Source organism: Aethalodelphis obliquidens, unplaced genomic scaffold (genome assembly GCF_003676395.1).
Source record: "Aethalodelphis obliquidens isolate GAN/ISIS:26980383/991018 unplaced genomic scaffold, ASM367639v1 scaffold1, whole genome shotgun sequence".
Classification (NCBI taxonomy): domain Eukaryota; kingdom Metazoa; phylum Chordata; class Mammalia; order Artiodactyla; family Delphinidae; genus Aethalodelphis; species Aethalodelphis obliquidens.
Genome location: NW_020837945.1, coordinates 94,016,207 through 94,041,757, shown reverse-complemented (window position 1 = coordinate 94,041,757; position 25,551 = coordinate 94,016,207). Strand labels below are relative to the sequence as shown.

General features: G+C 40.2%; 1 protein-coding gene across 8 annotated transcripts in view; it reads left to right on the top strand.

The window, feature by feature from the left end:
* FNDC3B (fibronectin type III domain containing 3B) overlaps positions 1–25,551 on the top strand; it is a 357,900-nt gene that overhangs the window by 211,115 nt on the left and 121,234 nt on the right. For all 8 annotated transcript variants that reach the window (XM_027111777.1, XM_027111778.1, XM_027111774.1 and 5 more), the window contains one exon: positions 800–1,087. In XM_027111777.1, coding sequence (XP_026967578.1) covers positions 800–1,087 — 288 coding nt within the window. The remainder of the gene's footprint in view (positions 1–799; positions 1,088–25,551) is intronic.

Below are 25,551 nucleotides of genomic sequence, written 5' to 3'. Positions count from 1 at the left end.
AATTTAAAATAAATGTTTTCCCCTAAGATCGTGAGATTGTTTTGCAGGCTCCCATTTTCTTTTGAGCCATGTTAAAAGTGAAGCCAGGTGACTTTCTACTAGTCAGTTTGTCTTACCTCCTGATCGCCCCAAAAGACTAGTTTATGACCGTAGATTATTATGCTTGGCACCAGGTTCCAGAGATGACTTATATTTATCACTACAAGATCTCCTTGAACATTTCCCCTGATTCTGTGAGCTTTGATTATTTTTAATGGGAATTTCTCATCTTTTCATTTTAGTAGGTTTTGTTCAAATGTTGGCTCTTCTAGATGGCACAAATAACTCCTTATATTCTAGTTGCTATGTACTTTCTGATAGAAATGCTATTCTGTCCGTAAGGATAAGCATACTTTCAAGTATCTTGATTCTAAGAACACATTACTTAAGGGGGTATTTTATTTGTTAATTCTAACTTTTTTTGTATGTTGCAACTACTAAAAATAACAGGCAAAATCAAGCTTAGTTATCTATTCAACTAAAATATGAACTCTTGGTGGACAGTAACCCTTCTTCAGTATTTCCCATAATTTCTGGAACATTTCTGAACCTACAGTATATTTTTTTAATGATTAATTATTCCTTTATTGGTTAGAAATTAATGGGAATATTTTAAACATGTATAATCTGCGTATCACTTTTATACTGTATTTAGTAATATGTTAAACTTCTTCCTTCAGGCATCAGGTCATTTGACCCTGTAATAATTTGTTATTGGAAACGTAGACTGAGCTTGCATTTGTCATAATCATCATTTTAGAAATTATACCACTCTATGGAATGTCGAGTTATATCACCCGAGAAGACCAGTACAGCAAGCCTCCGCACAAAAAGCTGAAAGACCGCCAGATTGACCGCCAGAATCGCCTCAACAGCCCTCCTTCTTCGATCTACAAGAGCAACTGCACAACCGTGTACAACGGCTACGGGAAGGGCCACAGTGGTGGTGGCGGCGGAGGCGGGGGAGGAGGCAGCGGTGGGCCGGGCGTTAAGAAAACAGAGCGGCGAGCAAGAAGCAGTCCGAAGTCAAGTGACGCAGACTTGCAAGGTAATGTTCAAAGACGTTTGCCGTGAAAGAGTGAGACGCCGAGTTTTCTGTCAGGGTGTTGCATGGCAGTTGGTCTTTCTGCTAGGAGCGATAGGGTAGACCTTCTCTTATCTTTTGCTCAGCAAGGACAGGATGTTTTGTCATCTCTTTTCTATCACTACTTCATGGCAGAAGTGTTATTTCTTCGATCACACGTGCTGTGTCACGTTCTACTTAATCTCAGTAACAAGTACCTGACAGTGTTTTCACGTTAGCTTACTTCCGTTGTTTCATTCTAAGTAGACAAATGTGGAAGAGATCCTAAGTAAAACAGGTAAACTTTCTAAGAAGTATAGGGCTAGTTTAAATCTCAAAACAATTATACCTCATAAAACCAGATGTAATTACTTCCATACTGTAGTGAAATTTATCATTGTGTAAGGGAATATATTTCTGTCTCCCTCATCAGTTATTGTTTTCAATGCCACCTTTGGCATCCTGAATGAAGTATTCATAGACCAAGGATGAGAGGGAAGAATTAGGGGCACCACATATAAATAGAGAGACATCAGTTCAAAAGGGCATTTGTTTCTTTGTAGATTAGTCTTGTGGCTGTAGATCAATAAATATGGGAAGAAGGTGCGCGTGCCTTGAATGAAGCTTTTAGGTAAGACTTAGACACAACCTGTTCTTATGCCACAGGAGTTAAAAACAGAAGCTTTTTATGTAGGCATATGTAGAAGGCTGACTTAAGGGAAGCAAAAGAAGAACACTTTGATAAGCTAGGTGAGATAACAGATAGAAATAAAGACGTGAAAGACAAGGTAAGAATGGATTATAACCCTATTAAATACACTCCTTCCTTATCGGACCTCATCCAGGTAGAAACCGGCATTGTGTATGTGAGAATGTGTTTGTGAATGAAAAAGACAGAATTAGTGTATGGTTGATTGTGTAGGGAAGACTGGCCTCTGTCAGGGCAGAGGAAAATTAGGTAAAACCAGACACTGGCATCAGCATTTCCTCCCGTGTTGTTCATATGAGTGAACTGCAGCACGAAAAAGAGCAATAGTAAGATACAGTGAAAAGTGAACAGTAATTTCTCTGTGAGATATATTATACGTGCTTTTAATTTTGTTTATTCCTTTCTGTATTTTCCAACTTTTATTTAATTACCATGCATTATTATTATTATAATTATTAAACAAAACATAAACAAGTATATAAGAGTGACCCAAGATTTAAGAGGCTTTCAAACAGCTCCTAGTGGAAAGTGCTATGTCTGCTGTATAAAATGATTTTTAGTCAAATAATACTATAATTTCTAAGTTTGAAATTCAGTTATTAGCAAGTTATAATTTTAAATCATGGGCATTTAAGAGAGAATTCACACACAAAAAAATTAGAAATAGGTTTTCCTAAGGAGAATTTTAGTCTACAGAAAAAGAATGTATAAGCTGTCTTCAGAGAGCTTATGAAGTTTGAACTACCTTGATTACTTGATTAATTCTTTAATACTTTTTGTTCTGCCTTGCATCAAAAAAGATTTAAGGCAGATGAAATAGATAAATATAATAGAGCCAGATAAAACAAATTTGAGTAAGATCTAAGAGGCAGAGAGACAATAAGAGAAGGGAAATAAGATGAAGCAGGGTTAAACTTAGCATACAAAATTAGTGAAGTTATGAATTACCTGGCAAAAGTAAACCTTCCTTATATATGCAATTATTTCCTTTTACATATACCTAAATGTGTAAGCTGCCCTATATTTTAATATTCTCTCATAGCTGTAAGAGAGGAAATGGATTTGCATTGAAATCAACGCTGAAATGTTTGCTAATGTACATATGTTTACAAGCATTTTGGCATTTTACATTATGACAGAGAGTATAATTATTCTGAGCACCTTAAGCTCTTTGCTGTTGTGTAGAGAACATGTTATTGTGTTGGTAACAGTGAGATCTTTTTCATTATGGGCTTCTGGGAGTGTGTGTTTCACAATGAAAAGAGTTAGAAAATATTTTTATCTCACCTTCAGTTCAAACTTGGTGTATTGTTCCTTTTCTCATCACAGTATTTGCCTACTCAAAATCACTCCAAGTGCTACTCTCCACATGGTTTAGCCATGAAATATATAGAGTCAGATGGAGTATTATTTTATGTACTCTAGCGCATTCCAATAAGGATCTGAGGGGGTTTACATGTTGGATAAAAAAATAACAATTTGCTGACATGAATTGAAAACTTAACGTCCTGACAAAAAAATACACACGGATGTTTGGAGCAGCTTTATTCATAATTGCCAAAACTTGGAAGCAACCAAGATGTCCTTCAGTAAGTAAATGGATAAATAAACTGGTTCATCCACACATGGAGTATTACTCAGCACTGAAAAGAAATGAGCTATCTAGCTATAAAAGACACGGAGCCACCTTAAATACATGTTACTGCGTGAAACAAGCCAGTCTGAAAAGGCTACCTACTGTATGATTCCAACTATCCAATAGAAAAAGGCAAAACTATGGAGGCAGTGAAAAGATTCATAGATGTCAGGGGTTCGGGGAGTGAGGAGTGAACAGGCAGAGCACAGAGGATTTTTAGGGCAGTGAAACTACTCTGTCTGTTACTGTAATGGTGGGTACATATCACATACATTGGTCAAAACCCATACAGTGTACAACACCAAGAGTTACATACACCCTAACGTAAACTATGGACTTGGTAATGTTGGCCTGTCAGTGTAGATTCATCAGCTGTAACAAATGTACTGCTCTGGTGTGGACATGATAGGTGGGGCAGGCTCTGTGCATGTGGTGGGTGGGGTGTATAAGGGCCTTCTTTGCATCTGATCAGTTTTGCTCTGCAATTAAAACTGCTCTGAAAAGTAATCTATAAAAAAATAAATATCTGAGGAAACTGAGGACAAATAAGACGAAGACACGAGTAAGGTTGTACACAAAGAATCCCGAAGAGTTGCTTGATGTAGGCCATCTATTTGGCTTTGAGCCTCCAGGTTGTCCGAAGCAAAGAGGAAAACCTGAATCAGGTGGAATAGGTGAACAAAAGCACCTCTTGTTCCTGGAGTCCATAATGTTGTTCATAGTGGTTCAGCCCTGTCTGCCTCAGAATGTGATTGTTGGCTGAAAGGATCCCAGAAGGCTTCTTCTGCCTTCTCATACGTAAATGGCAACATTCTCCCAGGGTATCTTTTTGCTTGAATGTACTGCAACTGACTCCTGTACCCAGGAAGTAAGTTTCTCAAATAATTCTTAAGTTTTCAGTGCCATCTGATTAATATGAAGCTACAATTAATTCTAGTGTGTTGATCTGTTTACATTCATGTGTAGTTCGCACAAGATTAGGGTTTATACTTAACCATGACGGTACAGGTTGTGGTATTTTTCTACATTCTACTTAAGATGCCCACGTTTGCCAGAGGAGGCCAACTTTTAGTCTCAGAATTCCCTAGTTTTTGAGGGATTCTACTTGAATTACTTACCGCCTTTTTACTACTTAGAAAATACAAATGTAAAAGGAAAAGGGCAAACTTCAAATTTGTACCTGGTGCTGTGATAAGCAAACAGATTATGTTAATCTAAGCAAATAAATATATTGAAAAGATGGAGATTGCTTAATTACTCTCTGGAATCTTGGTTCCCTTGTTTGTACTTCAGAAACACTGGTGGAACTTCCAAAAAATGCAGACCCCTAACCCTCATTGCAGACCTGCTAAACCAGAATCTCTTCACCTGATCTGGCTTCATGTTTTTTCATTAAACTTCCACTGAGGATGATGGCCAGCAAGATAGAGAACTACTGTTCTGATATCAAGGATGGTTACGGAAGGTGTGGTTTGCTAGTTTGTATGTGATGTGAGGTAGGAACTTTAGCTCACCACCTTCTCCCCACCTCCTAGGACTGTGTGTGGCATATAGTATGTACTTAGTAAATATTTGTGGAATGAACCCTGTGTTCTTAACTGCACTGTTCTCTAAAACAAGCCATCTGCTCTGCAGCCAGCCCCTCCTTTCATTTACTGCTGGTACCTTCAGGAAAACAGCTTAGGCAGGACAAAGTCTACAGTACCATCAGGGGAATGTACGATTCCAGTTTTCTTGTACACCTTGGCGTTGATGGTGTGATGTGGGCAGAGAACAGTTGGGGCTTTGGTATCAGACACACTTGGCTTAGAATTGGGTTTTGTCACTTGCTGACTATTTGCTTTTAGTATTCCCTGAATCTCTGTATCCTCATCTGTGAAATGGGTATTTTAATTCCCAATATTAAATATTAAAAGTAGTCTATCTCGGTTCTTAACACCTCAGTATAATGGTCACCGTTGTTACTTGAATATTCTTATCGTCTCCCCCCTGTAATCTTAGGGTCAACTCTCATCAAGATACATGCCCTTCTCAAAACAAGTATCTCTATGTGCCCCTGAGCCCCCTTCTCCCCCTCCCGCCATCCGATGCCGTCTCTCTTGCCTTCATGCCCTCGCCCTGCAACTCCTTCCCCTGTAAGCCAGAAGTGGCTTCCTTCTGCTTAAACCCATCTTCATTTTGAAAGTTCAACCCTGTACTCCTGGACCTCTACCTCTGAAAGTTGCATCCAGGCTCTCTGAGAGAGATTGCTACTGGGGTAAAAATGTGCTGCCTACCCAGAGGTGCCAGATTTCACACATCTTCTCATCACCCCATCAGGGACACTTAGAGTTCCGAGTGAGTGAGAACTCTGGATACCCTCTTGGGCCATCCTTTCTAATGAACTCTGTCTTTGGCATCTCCTCATACATTTTTTAGAAACCTGAGTTAGGATTCCCTATGCTTAGTCTGAGAAGGACCGCCTTATGTTTTAAGAAATGGGATTATCCATCTTCCTCTCCATCCCATCCTCTGATTACAGCCACATCTACATCAGATCTGAACGTGCTGTTCCCCTCCCTAAGGAACCTCCATGGTGGTCCCCATTGTCCAGAGAATAAAGTCTAAGCTGCTTGATGCTCACCTTCCCAAGTACTTTAGATTTCCCCACCAGCTGCCCAAAGTTTTGCCCTATTTCAAGAATATGCCTCATCTTCTCTTCTTGGCTTTTCCTTCCAGTCCCTGTGCCTAGCACACTCCAACTCAGTCCTTCAAGAGCCAGCTCAAATATCATCTCTTTCTGTGGGGCCTGTCTCCCCAAGGCATAATAATGGCAGATTGATTAGGGGAAAATATTTCAAGAAAATTTCCCTTCTCTTTCTTTTCCTTAACTGGCATTTGATTTTAGTTCAGTGCCTGAGCACCTTGTCCATAGTTGTTCAAGGACAGGATGACAGAATTTGTCCTTGTGTGCAGAATGTTGTACAAGAAGAGCTGGGCCTTGAGCCTCTTCTGTGGCCCAAACCAAGTTAAGATTGTCATGTTCCTTTTATCACAGAGGCTACAGAAGTTTCTGTTGCTCTTCTTGAGTGAGAGGGAAGTTTCATCCTTCCATTTTATCCTTGGTAAAAACCGAAGCATATGATATCAAGGAAGTTATTCAGAGGATACAGTTTTGTAACTGAAATCCCCTAGTTTTCAGCCAGCACTGTAGTCCCTGTGTCATATTGATATATCCTCAGAAAGGAGAGTTAGGTTATCTGCTAGTACTGTTTTAGAAATGATTTTGTGAAGCCAGAGTGAAAAACGAAAACTTTGGTGAGGATCCACTGTCTGATAATATGAAAAGACTTAAGTAAGCAACCCCATTAATAATGGGGGGGGGTTGTTTGGGTAGAGGAAGGGGAGAAAGAAAGAACATCAAGAGTGTTTATAAGTCACAATCTCCAAACACCTTGTGTGTGTGTGTGTGTGTGTGTGTGTGTGAAAGTATTTTGTGTGTGTAGTTGATACTGCTGACCTTTACCTCATCCCTGGGTTTATCTTTTTCACTCATTACCTGAACATTTTAAAACCTTAATGGATTTGTAAGATAACAGTTGTTTGTGTTTTAGATTATGTGATACATAACAAGTCATTTGACTAGGCCTCAGTTTCCCTTTCAGTAAAATGAACAGGTGAGTTAAAGTCAGTGATTTTCAGGGCTTCCCTGGTGGCGCAGTGGTTGAGAGTCCGCCTGCCGATGCATTGGACATGGGTTCGTGCCCTGGTCTGGGAGGATCCCACATGCCGTGGAGCGGCTGGGCCCGTGAGCCATGGCCGCTGAGCCTGCGCGTCCGAAGCCTGTGCTCTGCCACGGGAGAGGCCACAGCAGGGAGAGGCCTGCGTACCGCAAAAAAAGAAAAAAAAGATCTCATGTGGATCCGCAATGCAATACAGAATCCTTCCTCCCCAACCATCATCTTTCTCTCTCTCTTTCTCTCTCTCTCTCTCTCACACACACACACATACGCCGGCGTTGTAACAGCAGATAGAGTTGGAGCTGCTGTGCTTGGGGCGGGAGATATGGGCACTTGTCATCCACAAAGCTTTCCTCACCCTCACTTGGACTCTGGCTGTTCAGTCCCAGGCCACAGCTTCATCGCCATCTAGGAGCTTGTAAGACATGTGCCGTCCTGGTCTGCCCCAGACCTGCTGGATTACAGTTGGTGGAGGTGGGACCCAGCAACCTGTGTTTTGTTGAGCTCTCCAGGTGGTAATCAGGCACAGTAACATTTGAAAACCACTGGCCCCGTGAATGCCAAGCAATTTTGAAGGAAGATTTTTAAATGAGGGGTATGGGAGGCGTTCAGTTAAAACACTCATTTTAAGTTGAAGCTTATTCCTTTTGTAGTACCTGTATAATGATAAGCATATACGGGAGGTAGAGAGAGTCCCTTTTATGTTGCTAACGTATAAGTAGTAGTTTACGTGAAGACTTCTAGAACTTACAGTGCCATATGGGAAAACATTGGGACAAAATGGTAAGACTTCCAAATATAGAAGAAGATGAAGATACAGCATACTTTTGGCATTTGACCTTTGGAATTGTTGACAATCCAGAGACTCAGTTACACTGTTGATAAAATTCCATCACATAGAATGATAGTTTCTGATTGTAACATTGAAAGCTGGTGACAAAAGCATTATTCTTATGCTTTTCTCCTTCTGACCCCCAGTAGTAGTATTCCTTATTACCAGGTTTTTGTGTTCTGATTTCTTCTCAGATGGCCCTCCCTGACATTTTTTCTCTTTCTACATTTTGCTATTACTGGTCACAAACCAGAATCTGACCCCTGTATGTATATACTGAAATTAGCATGAAAGTTTATTCATTCTGCAGATAAGAATTGCTGTAGTGAGGGTGAGGACGGCCTTTTCCTCCAGAGGTCTGAGATTGTGGGCAGTTGCCGGTTCTTGGAGGCTGTCTCTTGCTGGGTGGCTTGGCTCTGGGAGGGGCGGCTGCATCCACCTGTGCAGGGCTGATAGTCGTTTCCTTTGTTTGGAAGGACAGGCCTAATGTTAATAAGGTCTGGAATGTGACGAGTTAAGGCAGATTTTCTTTTGGAGTCTCTTTTGGTCCTGGCTCCCTATAAGAGATAACACTGGTGCTGTTCTGTTTAAAATAAGGTGTTTAGTGGGGCTTTCACACTTCATAAGTGGCTCATTTCTTCTTTCACCTGCAGCCTTTTTCTCTCATGAGCACATACCTCCTAGGCATACTCTGACTGGGTGTTTTGGAAGAGAGTTTACTTGTGCAGGGGGCAGGGATCCTTTCTCCCGGTGTGGGTGCTTTCCACACTGCATTTGAAAATGGTACAGTTTCTAGTTGGATTTTCATTATTGCTTCATCTCAAGTTTTTGGTGATGATAAATCCCGTGTGTTTTCACCTGTCTGCAGCTGCATATGAATCCTGTGCGTGGCAAAAATATCAAGAAAACATGAAAAAAAAAAATGAGCTCAAGTCAGTGGAATTTACCCATTCTTCTGCCAAGTACAGTCTGAAAAGTGAAAATAGTCCAGCCAAACCCAAGTGACTTTTATTTTTTTGAAGAGATAATGTGGACCCTTGGATCAAAATGCAAGATACACTCATTTTGGCAGGAAGCTGGGCAATTAACACCCTTACTTCCATTTCAGATGTAGATTGCCAGATCTATCCCCTAGTCTCCAAGGCCCCTGAGGGATGCTGGGAGAGGTCTGAGCAGGTTTCCAGGCCTTGTGACAACTGCCTACGTGTGGGATGGAAGGGAGGGAGGCTTGGGGACAGAAGGCTGTTTTCAGGAGGAGGGTGCTGCTCACTGACATGTGCTTTCTGACCTGGGCACTATCCTCTGAGGGCCAGAGCTGGAGAAATCCAGCAATGAATAACTTTTTTCAGTAAGACCCCAGTGTACTGATTTTTTTTTTCCTTCCAGAGGCACTGACTTTCCTGATACAAAGGCAAAATCTGTGGCTCAACAAAGAGGAAAATGTGGTGGCCCAAATTTTTGCTATTGAGTAGAGTGTATAGTTGTCTTTATCAAGTTCCATCACTTATCTTTTTGCCTTTTGCCCTTTCCCCCTGTATTTCTGTTGCAATCTGGAATGTTTTAAAGATGTTAACTACATGGTTCTTTCAACAGACAGGATGAGATATTTTTGTCATGTCCGTTTAAGAAGTCTTAACGCATTAAATCATACTTGAAGCTTCCCATTTTTTACTTACATATAAAAAGACAGACAACATGCAAAAATTTTTTTGAGTTTTCTCTTGCAGTGAATGTTCACCAGAAGATTGAGGGCAGAATTTTGATTAGTTTCTACCATATGTAGTACTTAACTCTGTGAACCCATATTATTTTCTCTGCCTTTTTTTGCTTTCTTGGGAACTGATCATAGAGGCATTTAGATGACATCAGAACCCATGTGGGTAAAATACATGTCATCCCAAAGAACCCTTTAAACAGCAGGTATAAGTGATGACATGGTTTGTTTCTGGTACATATATAACCTTCAATTTTATTGAATTGAAACTTTTACATGTTATTCTCTCATTTAGCTAAGTTGAATTCTGAATTTAACTGGGTCAAAGGGCATCGTCACAAATGTGCCATACTTAGAAGCAAAATAACATACTAGTCAGGACCTTGCAGATCTGGGTTCAGTCCCACCTCTGCCCCTTGTGAACCTTGGGCCTTTGGGCAAGATAGTTAATCTCTCAAAGCTTCAGTTTCTTCATGTCTGTATAAAGTGGGGACCATTAATAGCACCTATTTCAGAAGACTGTCATGAGTTCTTAATACAATTTTAGAGGCACTAAGTGCTTTAGAAATGTTAAAGAATATGGATAAAGAAAGACCATGGCATTTTTCTGCTTAAGGGAACCGCCTCATGTGGGTCATGTTAACAGAACCCCCAGCCTGGGAGCGCAACCCCTGGAGTGCTGCAGGACAGGGCCTCCTGTGTTCTGAGTCAATGTTGAGTAACTTTCAGTGCCAAGGATTTGAGATATGAGGGGAGTCAGAGAGGCATCCAATCCCAAGAAAAGACCGTGACCGTTTACCGCCAACAGCCTGGTAAATCCTGGGCAAGAATAAAATTCAGTTCCCTCCTTATCTCTCCTCTGCCTCTTCTCTGGGCTGGATTCTCTTGTGAGGCCGAGGAGTAAAGCCTAATGGGCCAGCTTGTTTCTGTGTCTGAACCTTCTCAACACACGGCTTTAAATTACTTTGCTAGGTGTTAGAAGTGCTGCAAAAGAAGGAGTAGCTGGAGATGACTTGGGCAAGCCACGACTTCTCTATATTTTGCTAACACTTATATTACTTGCTGTGGGGCCGTTAGTTAACCCAGACGGATAAGCTTGCTAGGAAAGCCACTAAATTTCAAGCTCTTTCACAGTTCTTCCTTATACCTCAGAAGTCATACACGTCCACATTCTGTTGGTCACATATTGTACCTACTGATACGGTGTGGAAGGCGTCTACCCCGAGGTGGGCTGATGGTGGGGTGAGGTAGGGGAGGGGTCATCTCAGAGGCTGGCCACCACATGGTGTGTGGAGTCGGGGACCATGCCTATTAATACTCCACTCCATCTGAAATGGTCTCGGCATTTGTGATGGAATTTTGGCAACTCTCCAGCTGTTATGTCAACATTGATCTTGTCACTACATCTCCTGTGGAATGGCCCTTCAGGATTCCTGTATGTAAGTGCTGTATGAAGAGGCAGGGTATCAAATCTCTGGGTTTACAGGACCAGTTTCTTGTAACGTGACGATTATAGACAGTATTGCAGATATGCTAATTACAGGCCATCGTTTCTGCTCTGACCAGCCTTTGCTTTTATTTTCAACTTAATTTGCCCGACCATACACACCACAGTGCAGCCGATTATATCACGCTGTTCCAGTCTTTGGTACTGTAATGAGACCTTGAAATTCTATTAAGGATTGAGTAGAGAACACAAGGGTAAAATGGGTAAGGTCCATGAGAGACAGCAGTGATACCAGCTCATTGCTTGCGATTTAGGATTTACAAAGTAAAGAGTGTAAATGTCGCTGTAGTTGACCATAAAATCTCCTCTTCTTGTCTTCTGGTGCTGAGTTTGCATTCTTATATGTGCCTCGTGCCCCACCACCCCCAATTGTAGCTGCTACTTCCCAGCTGCATCAGAAGAATGGAGCTTTCCACGCAGGCAGGCGTTGAGCTCAGAAAAGGGGCAGGAAAGAGCAGGTGGTAGTGGTGGGGATGATTTGCTCCAGGCACAAGAGGGAATTGTGATATCCGGAAAACTGGAAAATGAGGAGGCTGGAGTGAGGGGAGAAGGGCCTCAGAGGAATGGCACATTGAAACAAAAGGAAGTGGCCAAAAGGAAGATAAGTAGAACGAAAGGAGGAAACGTGGTGGACAGGGAAGATTCTATGGATTGTGGAATAAAGATAATTTGGCAAAAACAAGAGGAAGAAAAGCAGAGAGGTTTCATGGTTCCATTTTCATAGATTGCATTCCACCCACTCAGTCAGCATTTTCCAGCGGAGTAGGGCACGGCCCTTTTGCCCTGTGTGGTCCATGAGCCCTTTTATCGGTGGCTCCACTTTGGGCAGCTCCACTTTGACCAAATCTCCATGTAAATAAAACTCTTACTCTTTCCCCTTTGGGCTTTCCTGAAGCTTCTGTCTTCCTCCTGTGCTGAGTTAGGACATTCACTGCCAGTGTAGATTCGATAAGCGAATTAAAAATGAAGCCTTACACGGAACTTCAGCAGCGTTAGCAATACACTAGATTGAAGTATTGGGTTTTTGAATAGTGCTCTGCAGTTGTTAAAGTGATGTTTTAGAGTTTGGGTATGCTTAAAAACTGGAAATTTAGGAAAAAAATTTCCTTTTTAAACTTTAACTTGGAAGTTAAGAACAAGAAAGGGGTTTACCTCTACCCTTGAGTTAGTGTGCTTTTGTTAAAAGCAGCCTGCGTTAATCAAATGTCATGATTATTTTTAGGTCCTCTAACAAACTGAGGTTACTTTTTGTTTGTTTGTTTTTAGTTTAGATTTATTTAACTTATAGAAGTAATATTTACTTATTTTGACAATGAGAAAACTACAGACATGTAGAGCGGTCATCTCTCTCCCTTTAGCCATCTCAGCCTACTCCCTCAGAAATAGTTTGTATCTTTTCACATCCTTTGAAGTAGTTTTCATCCTGTTCTTTTCTTTTTTTTAAATTCATTTTTAACATCTTTACTGGAGTATAATTTCTTTACAATGGTGTGTTTGTTTCTGCTTTATAACAAAGTGAATCAGCTATACGTATACATATATCCCCATATCCCCTCCCTCTTGAGCCTCCCTCCCCCCACCCTCCCTATCCCACCCCTCTAGGTCGTCACAAAGCACCGAGCTGATCTCCCTGTGCTGTGCGGCTGCTTCCCACTAGCTATCTGTTTTACATTTGGTAGTGTATATATGTCCATGCCACTCTCTCACTTCGTCCCAGCTTACCCTTCCCCCTCCCTGTGTCCTCAAGTCTATTCACTGAGGTTACTTTAAAATGCAGTCAGCTCTTTCCAAAGTCAAAAAAGGAAGTTCATTCTTAACTTTACATTTATATATAATAAAAAAGAATATTGATGGCATTTCTAGTAAGTGCTCAGATCTTGCTTCATAGGCTTATTAGATCTACCCCAAGAGAGCAACATGAGGAAGTGAGAGGGAAGAACTAGGTCTACAAACAATTTTTTAAAGATTTTCATAAATGCATTTGTTACTGCTGTGCTTAATTCACATGGTGAACTTACATTGACCTCTTTTTCCCTATTATTTGAAAAGACAAATTATTATATGGAACAGTAAGCTCCTTAAAATCAAGAGGGATGGAGAAACTGCCATATTTTAGGTTCACTGAGTTCCTCAAAACTATTTAAGTATATTGCCAAGCACATTAAAAATAATATTTAGTCTTTCAGGGAGATTTTTTTTTTTTTTTTTTGGTGGAATGTTGCCCCAAGGAACTCCATAAGATATCAGCATCTTTTGAAAACTCGGGTTAAAAATCATGTGTCACTTAAATTAAAATGGTTGTTGGTGCTTTAATTCTTCAGCTATCATGTTATTTTATTTTTTGACACACACTGACACTATTAATATTTACTATTCACACTGTTGTCCACAAGAGGATAGCTCAAATTTGATGGCAGACAGTATTCAATTTGAAACTGTGTTTCCTTTTTATTGAAGATTTCTGTGTCTGTGAAGTATTATTCTCCACACATTTCAGTCTCTGGATTTAGTGAACTCAGCGCATCTCGAATATTATGTATAAGGGCAAAAATGTCTCTATTAATGTTTGATAAGTGTCTACTGTATTAGCATTTTATAGAAGAAAGGTTATCTTTTTGGTAGTAAGGATACATGCGTTGTAGAATCAGTAAGACTTTCTGCTGCTTTGCCTGATTCTGCAGTTGGATAAATGCCTGTTTTCTGCACCATTTATTTTAAATAATTTCAGGGCCAGTTGGTGACCATTCTGCAGTCATGCTGCTTTTAGTTGGAATGGGAGATACGAGTAATCTTTTATATATTAGCCTTTATTACTTACGCTTTCAGAACTTTGGTTGTCTGAACTTGGTAATCTGTGGAATGTTTTGTACCTAGAAATTAGGATTCTTACTCATTCTTCTCTTTTTCTTCTGGTTTATACTTTTCTTTATCCCTTGCGTTTTAAAATTCTGCGAATTCTCTCCCCTGCCTCCCCGACTTTGAATGCCTGGCTTTCATGATCTGCCATATTTGTCATCACTAATACTATGAATGGACCTTTAAAATTTAGAATTATTTCTTTATTCATTCATCTGTTCACTTACTTACTACTGGGGTATTTTTGTTTTGCTTTTGGAGTGGGAAGAAGCAGGAAATGATAGATGAGAAGAATGCTTTTAGTACTAGATTTTTATCATAGCTCTCAACCCATTTACTTTTGAAGAAGAAAGGTTCAAGATGTGCTCTTATTTTAAGTCTATGTTACAAGCTCATTGAGCACATCTGAGGAAAAGGATAGCACTTGAGATAAGTTCATGGCCCTTCTTAAAAAGAGCATGATCCACTTGGTAGGTTTTCTGTGTCCTCTTATTTCCATCTCCTTCCTGCATTTTTTGAATCATTTTTATGCACGAGATGGGAAAAACGGGAAATCGAAAGATTGACATTAATTTATTTGACCAGGAAACGGCATCTGAGCAGGGGTAAATGCCAATACAATCAATCTTTTTTTTGTCCCTATGCTAAATTTGGGGTAATACCTAATCTGTTGTTGTCAGACCCCCCCCCCCAATTCAGCAGACTTTAGTTCCATATTCCATATTAGTAGGAGAATGGATTAAAAGTAAAAGTTTGTGATAAACTCTGACACAGTCCTGGCATGTAGTATGAACTCAGTTCATTTAATTTGGCTTTATTTTCTTTGCTGTCTCTATTCGTATTGAAGTTACTGTTGCCCATGAAGAGGTTAGCTCAACGGAGCACACCTCTGACAGGCTGTAACTAACAAATTACCACGAAGTCAGTGATTTAAAACAACGGAAATTTATTCTGTCATGGCTCTGGAGGGAATCTGAAGAATACGATTTCAGAGGTCAGAAGTCTGAAATCAGGTGTCACTGGGTTGAATTCAAGGTGTTGGCAGGGTAATGCTCCCTCCAGAGGCTCTAGGCAAGAATCTGTTTTTTTTTAATCTTTCCCAGCCAGGGGATGCCATCATTCCCTTTGCTTGTGGCTGCATCACTCCCATCTTGAAGACCAGCATCTTCAAATATCTCTCTGCTCCATCTTCACATTGCTTTGTCCTCTGTGCATGTCAAATCTTGCTTTGCTTCCTTCTTATAAGAATACATGTGATTTCATTTAAGGCCCACTCAGATAATTCAGGATAGTCTTCCCATCTCAGAATCCTTAACTTAGTCGCATGTCTGAAGACTTTGCCATGAAAGGTAACATTCACGGGGTCCAGAGATTAGGATATGGATATCCTTTGGGGGCCATTTTCAGCCTAACCCATGCTGCTTCCAGTGTCCCCATTGTAGTAACCTGGTCAGGACCAGCTCATTACCCTTCATGGTGTTTGGGTCTGATTGCAGGATTCGTTCACCTTCCTCAGCATCCACCACAACTTTTTCAGTGTGTTACAGTTTAGTATAAACGTCTAAGAGCAGCTCTGAGTATCTGTCTCTGATAACGCAGGCCAAGAATCACTTACCAGAGCTGTGTCTTCTCTTCATGGTAGCAGTTTGCATCAGGGATGTCTCTGCACAGTTAATTAAGCTAGTTGAGGCAAGTCAGAAAGTTGAATGCTGTAATTGTTCATATTAACTCTGGAAATTGGAATGAGTTGTCACGTGGATATGTGCATGTATATGCATGTAAGTGGTGGATATGTATTTTCAGGACATATTAATGGAAGTTAAATAAAAGGATCTGTATAATTCCTTTTAGAGTTAATGGCATTTTCCAAAAAGAAGTGAAAGGAACCTATCTTAATTTGGAACATATATTTTCTTCAAAAAGGAAACTGAGGTAGCTTTCAGCTAGCATGAGGTGAGACTAAGAAGGCTGTCAGAATAATTAATTCTTTATGAATCTAATGATTCTATAATAATTAACAATCATTATAAAACTCCCCCAAGGGGCTTCCCTGGTGGCGCAGTGGTTGAGAGTCTGCCTGCCGATGCAGGGGACATGGGTTCGTGCCCCGGTCCGGGAAGATCCCACATGCCGCGGAGCGGCTGGGCCTGTGAGCCATGGCCGCTGAGCCTGCGCGTCTGTAGCCTGTGCTCCGAAATGGGAGAGGCCACAGCATTGAGAGGCCCACGTACCGCAAAAAAAACCAAAACAAAACAAACAAAAAACTCCTCCAAGAAAATTCCATAAAAGCTGATGCTTGTTGGATATTGACTGGATTGCTAATGCTATAGATTGATTACATGTGTCCTTTCCTTGATGGCTATATCTAGGTGAGGTCTAATAATTAGTTTAATTTTGAAGAAGAGTTATAAGGACCCCAAGGTATCATATGAGCGATAAATTCTAAACCCTCTTATCTGCCTTGCTGTGTTTTTAATTATTATTGCCTGTGTAATGAAACTGTGTCTTACAGATTTCCTTTTATACCCTCGTGTGGGTGTTATGCCTAAAATAGACACAGAAGATTTTAAGTACATACAATACAAGATAGTACTTGAAATCAGTTAAGATTCTTTCCTCTAACAGAATTCTGTGATTCTGTGAAACTTGGTAGGAAATATATATCAAAGTTAAGTTTATGTCACTGTATAAACATCAGCAAATTATTGCTTGGATGAACAAATTTGTCAGAACTGTATCTGTTTATATCTCATTGATGAGAGTAATAAAGTTGAGGTACAGAGCCCAGGTTGTGTAAGTGAAGATGAAAGAAAAAGTAGGGAAAAAAAAGTTTTAGCCAAACATGAGAACTCAGCTGGATTATATAGTATCAGCCAAGATGGTAAATGAAAAAAAGACAGCAGAGAGCAGGGGGACTTCCCTGGTGGCACAGTGGTTAAGAATCCGCCTGCCAATGCCTGAGACACGGGTTCAAGCCCTAGTCCGGGAAGATCTCACATGCTGCGGAGCAGCTAAGCCTGTGCACCACAACTACTGAGCCTGTGCTCTAGAGCCCGTGAGCCACAAGTACTGAGCCTGCGTGCCACAACTACTGAAGCCCGCGTGCCTAGAGCCCCTGCTCTTCAACAAGAGAAGCCACCACAATGAGAAAGCCCACACACTGCAAGGAAGAGTAGCCCCCACTCACTGCAACTAAAGAAAGCCCGCATGCGGCAGCAAAGGCCCGGCACAGCCAAAAATAAATTAATTAAAAAAAAAAAGACAGCAGGTACAGATGCCATGATATGGAGGATAAAGTACTAGTCATGCGGATCACAGTCTTCCTTACGTTCAAGCCACTAGATGTGCTAGTTTAGCCATATAATCAACTCTTGTGATATTGCTAGGACCTTAATGAGGGGAGAAAGAAACTGAGGGGATCACATCATGTTACCTTTCTTGAACAGCTTCCCCGGTCTTATTTTCAATGAATTTAAAACATTAACTCTGTCTCATTTAAGCCATTTAACTGTACCCATAGTCATGAGCCTTTAGTTTTAGCTACTTACGTGTTTTTTCCATAAGAGTATCAATCACTTACAGCATATACTATGCCCTTGCCAGTTCCTTTTGGAACCAATTTAAATGAGAAAAATAAAGGGCTTTGGGAAGAACTGTTTAAGTATGTCTGGTAAATTCTTTTACTGTTTGAGAGCAGCTCTAGAGACTGCAATACGTTTTCCATTTAGTAGAATTTGGCTTTTTTTGTGAGTCACAACATTCATGGAAATACATTCAAATCTTAAATGTAGAGACTATGACTTACTGCTTTTGGTATTACTTGCTGTCTAGAATGATGTTACGGTCTACATTACAATATATCTCTGATCAGCAGTGTTTGAAACAAGGATAGCTTCGGACTACAGGGAAGAGTGCATATCATGATCCACAACCTCATGTTCTGGATTCTTTAGATTGTAGAGCAAGTATGGTACAAAGCTGTGCTTTTCCATTAGACATTCCATCAAATACATGTTCTTGGTCACTTGAGCTGCTACTCTTCTCGGACCTAGATCTAGAAAATTACTGTGATAAATTTCTGTATATCCAAAACATATCTCATTAAATGTGACTCTCCTCCTAATTTCCAGTATTATTGTAGCGCTTGTTTTCATTTTAAGACAGATTTTTTTAGAGCAATTCTAGGTTCATGGCAAAATTGAGAAGGTACAGAGATTTCCCTTATCAGTGCTTACTTTTTAATATGTGTGTGCATGTATACTTTCATAGAGATTTTGTCCCCTGAGCTAGTCTCTCTCCTTTAACCTTTGTTCCCTCACAATTCATTCTCCACACAGCAGCCAGGTGATCTTGTTAAATAAAACTCTCCACGTTTTCCTTTCGAACTTAGCATACAGTACAGACTCTTTACCCCGGTGACCAAGTCTGTGTCAGCTGACTGCTGCCTCAGCTCCTCCGAGCCCTGTTCCAGCTCCCTGTGCTCTGGACGCAGGCTTCCTTACCAGTCCTCTAAGATGCCAGGCCCTTCCTGCCTTCACTCTTTCTGTTACCTCTGCCTCCAGAGTTCTCTTGCTCTTTGTAAGGTAGGGTCCTCCTCATCTTTCCTGGAGTAGCGCAGATGCTTCAGTCAGAGAGGCCTTCTCAGACTACTCCATCCTATCACCCTTTAAAACATGTTCTTCGTGGCACTAACTGACCTCATCCTGTTTGTTCATGGATATGTATGCTGTCTATATTGTCCCACCAGAGTTCACCCCTTGAATGTATTGGAAACAGATTAGGCTTGTCAGAGGTTCAAGTGCAGAGCTCATTCAAAGGGACTTCCAAACATTTTTATAGACAATATGAATTGCTGAATTTACTTTTTATTTTAAAAATTTCATTTTATAAGGCTCGGGTTAAAATACAGAATTCCATTGCAGTTGGAAAGAGTTACCAGATAGCTATCACGCATGTTTGTATGCCAGAATTGCACAGTACGGAGCCCAAAAGGTTTTTTTGAGGAACTGAACTGCCAGGTAAGAATTTTTTGCTGAGCTCATTTCATCCTCACAGATGAAGGACTTCCCTATAAATGAAGTCTTATATTTCCTTCCCACCGAATAAATGTTATAAACTTTTACCACTGTTTCCCCCATTTGTGTTCAGTAGGAATTAGCCTTTTTTTGTGGTTGCAGAGTCAATTTTGGCAGTCCAGTATTATTTCTGTTACCATTAGCTTGTTCACCCTTAGGCAGAATCTGGACTTTGTGTTTTCCCCTGTGCAATTTACATTGAATAAATGTAAATTTCATTTAATTCATGGAATTAAAACTTCACTTGGATACTCTTGACTGCATGGCAATAAAGGCATTTTGGAATATTAGACCAGGTTTTAACATGGAATCTGACTCAATCTTTAGTTTTAAACTATTGATTTCTCCCATGGCTTGGGGATGTTTTTCAGACAATAGCCCCTAGTAGTCTGATTCTCTTAGTGCTTTTATATTAGACCATTTTAAAAACTGGTATAATAACTTTTGTATTACTCATTACTTTTGGCACTCAGAATGGTTTTGTATGCTCTTATTCTGTTGAAAGATGAGATGAAAATATTCTTTTCTGATTGTTGGGAAACGTCATGAAACCTGACTTTTTGACCACTTTGTACTCGTACTAGGGACTGTTTGCCTATTTGCTCCCACTTGGCTCTTCCAGCCAGGGCTAACTCGACTGGTCACCATGCTCTTAGGAGGGAAGTTAAGTGAACTTCAGGTCTGTGCCAGAAATAAAAATGGGGTTCCATCACCTTCTAAGTGTTAATAGAATGAGAGACAGAACAACAGATTCTTCTTTGAGAATTATTAGTGGAGATTCTATCCCACTAATGAAAGCATTCTCTACCAGACGATATTGATACATTGACATTTTGGAACAAGGATGGATTCTGTCATCTTGGCTTAGAGAGCCCCTTAAAGGTTGCATTCTAAGAAAGGAAGCCTCTGTGATTTGTAGCCTAGAAGATAAGCTTGTTCTGGTAGAACACATCTGAGTAGGAAACAAATCCTTGTGCTTGTGATGTTGTCACTGGGGTGCCGATCACTATTGGGCTTAAGCATAGACCCCTAATTCCAGCTTTTCTCAAAAACTTTCAGCAGTCTGAACTAATGATAGAGGAGATGTTGTAAACCTGTGTTTGCCTGGCAATCAGGTTGTTGCCAAGCTTGAGTTAGAAAGGAATCATTTCTTCTCTTACTTTCTCGACAGTAACTGTGTGAGGGTGGGAGTCGGAAAGATATCTGACTATAAAAGTAATAAAACTTGACTGTGAGACCTGCTTGCAACTTTAGTAACATTTGGGTATTTTCTTTAATAACACACCTTTACTATTCCTGAATTAAGCTATGGTGACCACCTGTATGGAGCCTAGCTAGAAACTGCCCTATGTACCTTATAGAGAAAACAAGCTAATGGCTACCAGTGAGGAGAGGGAAGAGGGGAGGAGCAAGACAGGGCTATGGGATTAAGAGATACAAACTTCTATGTATAAAACAGATAAGCAACAAGGATATTACATATAGCACAGGGAGTTATAGCCATTATCTTGTAATAACTTTTAATGGAGTATAATCTGTAAAAGTACTGAATCACTATGCTATACACCTGAAATTAATATAATATTGTAAATCAGCTTTCGTAAAAACAAAAAAGATACCTTAAGGAAAAAGTAGCTGAGCCTTGTTACAGTGGGGAACAGTTCACAGTGCTGTGACCCTATCTCTAGTCGGTGACCAAAAGGCAGAAGTCACGGATTGCGGTGGGGAAAAGGACTGACTTCTCCAGAAGACATAACCTCATTCTAGGGACAGCTGGATATATCTTTATTTTAGATGTTGCCTTTGACAAGTTTTAGGGAATTTTTAATTTCACATTTCAGGTGAATATTCTTAATTTGAGCTTTTGGGCTTTGCTAGAGAGCATAGGACCCTCAAAACTCAATGTGATGATCTTGGAACCTCCCTAATTTCTTTCTTTCCATTCTCAGTCTCTCTTCCCACTTCCTTTCACTCTTCTGAAAATTAACACCTGCCAGCGAAATCAACTTTACGCTGCTTTCACTGGAGGCTGGTGTCTAAAAATCAATCCTGGCAACTAATGTAAAGTGAAATTTGGAAGATGCCTGGGTTCTCATGGAGTCGTGCAAGCTGAAGTTATTAAAGAGGATTAGAGACCACAGCTGGTGAGCAGATGGAATGCTTATAATTTCACAATCTTAGGTGGCTTTAAAGCCAAATCTGCACAAAACCTATTTGCTTTTTCTCTAGTTCATTTCCCTTTATCCTGCTGGAATATAACCCTAGTCAGTGTGATACTTTAATTGTTGTAAATGATGAGCCTTAATAGGTCACTCACTTAGATGAAAGCATTTATAATTCTGGTCATGCAATTTCTTACTCAATTGCATTTCAGTAACCACTCTTTAATAATGTACTATGAGAAGCTCAGTAGATAGGGAGGAGAGAATAAGACTTGTAAATTTCATTCAAAATGTAGACATGAAGACTACTTCACAATAACACTAATAATATAGTATAATTACATTATGATGAAGACTAGTTCACAGTAATTACAGCTAAACAGTTCATCCGCTTGCGGCTTAAAGAAACTTGCCAATCAGTTCCTGCAGCTCTTTTTCTGTGTCCCTTTCGTTAGAAATTCTTTTGTTATGCAGTCAGACAAGTCACCTGGACCAGCCGCCTTCAACTGCTGTACCACCTAATCACAGCCCACTGCCCCGCTTTCCCCATGTCCTCCTCCCTCGTTGTTCTGGCTCGTTGTTATATGGGCGTCTTGTATGTGCGTAGAGCAACTGTAAGCTCCCCAGAAACGCACTTTCCTGCACTTCCTGGTGGATTGGTGTCTCCTACACAAAGGGAAGTGTTTGTGAGGCTTCTGCTCAGTAACTGTTAAGAAGGTCAAACTACGACCTTTATTCTACTAATTTAAAGATATTAATTTATACCTTAATGGCTGTTACTTTATCTAAGGACAGAATTAGTACCCACTATCCTCTTAGCAGTTCTTTATCCTTACTGAAAGACTTGAGAAAAATGGCTGCTTCACTCAAGCCATTGCAGAACGTCTGAAAATACAGAAAAACAGCTGGAGCCATAAATAAGTGCGTAGTCTGGATACACTCTGTACTAGCTGGTGGGGAAGAAAACAACACACAGATATTTCAGGTGGTGCTGCACAGCAAACAGCTGTAGTTTATGGTCCGTCATAGTCTCTGTTCTTTTGGAGCCAGTATGTGCTGCTTCTGTAAAGCCACAGTCAGCTGCAAAAATATTGTAACATGTGTTTTGGAAGCAATTACTGCATAATAGTATTCTAGCCTCAGAACATCCTGAATGATATATTTCTATACGTGGGGAGAAAGGGAAGAGCATATTGTGTTACTGATGCGTTGGCACGAAATAGTAGAATTGTCATAGGAAGTGGTCTTTTTTTGGATCAGCCTTTCAAATGATTTTCAGTCGCTTCTTTTTTGGACTTCTAAATTGGCCTTCTGTAATTGGATATGACCTCTTATAAAGCAAGTAGTATAAACACATTTTAACTTCCACTGCAATTATTTTGTACTGAACCAAGTAGTTTAGCAATCCCTTCAAGCTGATAGATTTGTACATCTATCATAAGTAAAATTGTTCTCCCTACCCTTCCTTTGTTCCCTTAGGTGGAGGGGATGGCTGGGTGAAAGGAGGTTTTGGAGGCCCCCTAAGAAGAAAAAGAATTAGGCCAAGAATTAGAAGACCTGGGGTTAATACTGGGTTCTTCTAGATTTGCCTTGTGTGATATTGACCAAATTCTGAAAATTCCTAGTTCGTAGGATCCATATCTAGTAAATGGGTATAATAATACTGAATATTTCCATATATGATACACTTATTAGATTACGAGGGCTGCCATGACAAAGTACCACAAACTGGGTGGCTTAAGTAACAGATACTTAACTTTCTCATAGTTTCTGGAGGCTAGAAATCTGAGATCAACGTGTCCACAAGGTTGATTGTTTCTGAGAACCATGAGGGAAGGATTTGTTCCAGGTTTCTCTCCTTGGCTTGTGGCTGGCTGATTCTTCCCTTTGTCTTCACATCATCTTCCCTCTATGTGTGTCTCTATCTAAGTTTCCTCCTCTTATAAAGACATTAGTCACATAGGGTCTACCATAATGACCTTATTTTAACTTAATTACCTCGTAAAGACACTATCTCCAAATACAGTCAAATCTGAGGTACTGGGGGTTAAGACTTCAATATATGGATTTTGAGGGGAATACAATTCAGCCCATAACAATACATTACAGAGGGCTATCTAATTATAAGTGATATACTGTAGTTTATAATTCTTCAAATTGCTCTGTGTATTCAAAATATTTTAGTACAGTTTTATTCTGGTGGGCACATTGATAGGAAAAAAAGCGCACTTTCCTTCTTTAAAACCTAAAACTTAATACCCAACCATGTTTTCATTCCGTATGGTGAATTTGCAAGTGAAAAGATACATCTTTTACTCTGGAGGAATTAGATGGAACTGTTGTACACACCGTATACACCATTCCAGTTACTATCTCTTAGGGCATCTTTTTGTTTGACTCTTAGTTGTAGAGTGTTGTTTGGGAAGTTATTAGGAAAGCTTCGCAGGAATGGGTGAGTTGAATTGCCGTTGCCAGCAGGGTCAAAGCATTCTAAATTAGTCTTTTGCTAGAGAGTAAATAGACTCTTGCTTGGAAGTTTTGAGCCAATGGCAGTGTTTTACTCAAAGTGTCTAACTGCTAGACTGCTTACTATAGGTAGTAAGCCATAAAGACGGAGTCCACAGTAAACTCCAAGTGTGGCTTTGTGGGCCTGGGATAGAGGGCAATGCAAAGAAGGAGATCGCTCAATGGAGAATGCCAAGTTTTTCGTTCACTGGGATTGCAATTGGAGGACTGTTAATTATGGGAAGAAAGGCAACCAGACAGTCACATACTCCAAGGCAGAAAGGAGAAAGGATAGTCAGACCAGTTGGAAGCATGCATTAAGATTGCAAAAAGGGAGACTTGCAAATACTTGTGCAGGTCAGACTTTCCTATTTGGCTGAGTAATTAATCGGTAAATAGGCATAATAGAGTCATCTCAAATGGTTCTTTAGAGATGCATGATTTGTACACACAAAAAAACTATTGTGGAACAGGGAAGCTGGAAAACAACTAACTTGGCTAAACAAAACCAAGGCATTTTAGCCTCTAAAAACAACTTTGTGCATTCTGATTTAATTTTCTGAAATGAGATTAGTATGTAGCAGATTAAAAGGTTACCACTAGTAGGTAAAATGCTCCGTTCTTCTTCAGGATACTATCCAGAGTGAGATCCAGGAATTCTCAATTGCTTAATTAGTTAACGTGCTCAGTTGCATTTTTATCATCACAGCAAGCGTGATGGCTTTATTGAGGGATTTTTTTTTTGCCAGGCAGACTGTTAGCTTTGGCTGTTGAAATATTTCTAATCTGCATCAACTTTAGGATTCTTACTGAATTAATTTAGTATGTGCATACTGAATTCCTATGCAAAAATGGAGATGTATATAGACCTTTGACACAGGTTTATCATAATGTGTTATTTGATGTAATATCGTGATCTATCAAGATGTCATCCCTTTTAACTTTCTCCACCATGACGTCTGTCATGTGCTTGTTTCTAAATATTCAGAGAATAAAAGCACAGTAGGTGCATTTGTGCATAAGTGGTCTCTGACCATTTATTCAGTCATACATTCAAGACATACTCCTGTGCAGGTACTAGGTACTGGGGGATCAATGACACATAGCAGTGATGTGATTCCTGTACTCATGAAGCTTACCCTTGCCATTTTTGGAGAAGCGGAGGCTATACAGTTGACCCTTGAACAACATGGGTTTGGACTTCTCAGGTCCGGATTTTTTTCAGTAGTAAATACTATAAATACTATAGTACTACACGATCTGTGGTTGCTTGAATCTGCGTTGATGGAGGAACTGCATTTATGGAGGGACGACTGACTATAAGTTATACATGCATTTTCAACTAAAGGAAGGGTCGGCCCTGCTAATCCCCACGTTATTCAAGGTTCAGCTGTACTGTGAACAAGAACATGCAGTGGGATATATACTTAAATATGGAGAGGAGGATGGGATGTTAGGGGAGATCCTACAAAGAGGACCATTGCAGGTGGTGGGTGATAAGGGCAACACTGCCTGGAAGAATTGATCGCTCGGCAGAGGCAGGAAGGATGAGAAGAGTGAGCTGGACCGGGAGGGAAGGGATAGACTCTGTACTGTCCTTTCACCCTTGGGTAACTAAAATGTTTCTCACAAATTAACCTTTTACATTTTGATGTCTTGTAATAGAAATTTTATCACTATAAGCTCTAGGAAATTATTTTAAAATCAATTAGCTGGATAAAAAATTATCAATGT